At 67.2% G+C, this 1087-nt stretch overlaps 1 protein-coding gene across 1 annotated transcript in view; it reads right to left on the reverse strand.

Annotated features, from left to right (window-relative positions):
* Nucleotides 1-1087, reverse strand: part of DES (desmin) — a 15835-nt gene that overhangs the window by 9176 nt on the left and 5572 nt on the right. Inside the window, exon 3 of the mRNA XM_035901118.1 lies at nt 579-1087. This exon is cut by the window's right edge and continues 1 nt beyond it. Within this exon, the coding sequence (XP_035757011.1) occupies nt 579-1087 (509 nt within the window). The remainder of the gene's footprint in view (nt 1-578) is intronic.

The following is a 1087-nucleotide window of genomic DNA, read 5'->3' on the forward strand; positions in this document are numbered from 1 at the left end:
GGGGCGCTCCATCTCCCAGTGCTGAGGGTCCTGGGGCATCACAGCCTGGACTCAGCCTCGCTGCAAGGGAGGGCGCAGAGGACACCCCTGCTGCCGGAGCCGTCCTGCCCGCTGGGTGCTGCCTGGGTGCCTGGCGAGGGCTGGCAGTGGCCATCCGGGGTGCCCTGCTGGGGTGCCCAGGCTGTGGGCACCTCCCTCGCCCTGCCCCAAGCTGCTGGGCCAGCTCCCCCCCTGCCTGCCCCACACCGTGGGTCGGGGAGCACCCAGCACTGGTGTAGTGAGTCGTGGGTGCCCTTCTCCCTCCCAAAACTCACAGCCACCATGCAAGGACCTGGCATCCTGCAAAGTGCCCTGCAGGCGAGTGCAGCCAGCAAGAGACATGGCCAGGGTGCTCTCCCGCCCTGGGGAACAGGGTGAGGGGGACAGAGGTGTGGGGCCACGATGGGCTCCGAGCACAGGGCACAGGGATGGCAGCAAGCACCTGAGGGGCTGCCAGGGTGAGCTCTGCCACCGCCCATCCCTAGGGATGGAGATGTAGGGATGGATGCCCACAGGGACACGCCGGGGCCCCTCCTCACCTCTGCTTGAGCTTCTGCAGGTCATCAAGCAGGTTGTCGCGCTCGACTTCGACACGAGCCCGCTGGCTGGTGAGCAGGTCCACCTGGCGCCGGAGCTCCCGCAGCTCCTCCTCGTACATCTCGGCCACGCGGGTGGGCTCCTTGCCCCGCAGGCGGTTCACCTCGGCCACCATGAGGGCATTCTGCTGCTCCAAGAAGCGCACCTTCTCAATGTAGTTGGCGAAGCGGTCATTGAGCTCCTGCAGCTCCACTTTCTCGTTAGTGCGGGTCTGGAGGAACTCCTGATTCATGGCGTCGGCCAGGCTGAAATCCAGCAGCTCGCCGGCACCTTGGTAGGCACTTTGGTAGGAGCGCAGGGGCGTCACGCGGGTGGTGCGGAAGCTGGACAGGCTGGGGACAGCTGAGGTGCGGGACACCTGGTAGACACGGGAGGTGACGGAGCTGCCACTGCTGCCCTTGCCCCCAAAGGAGGCACGGGAGAAGACCGGGGAGGCACCGCCGAAGGGGCG

This window comes from Egretta garzetta, unplaced genomic scaffold, assembly GCF_000687185.1.
Source record: "Egretta garzetta isolate BGI_Z169 unplaced genomic scaffold, ASM68718v1 scaffold219, whole genome shotgun sequence".
Taxonomy (NCBI): domain Eukaryota; kingdom Metazoa; phylum Chordata; class Aves; order Pelecaniformes; family Ardeidae; genus Egretta; species Egretta garzetta.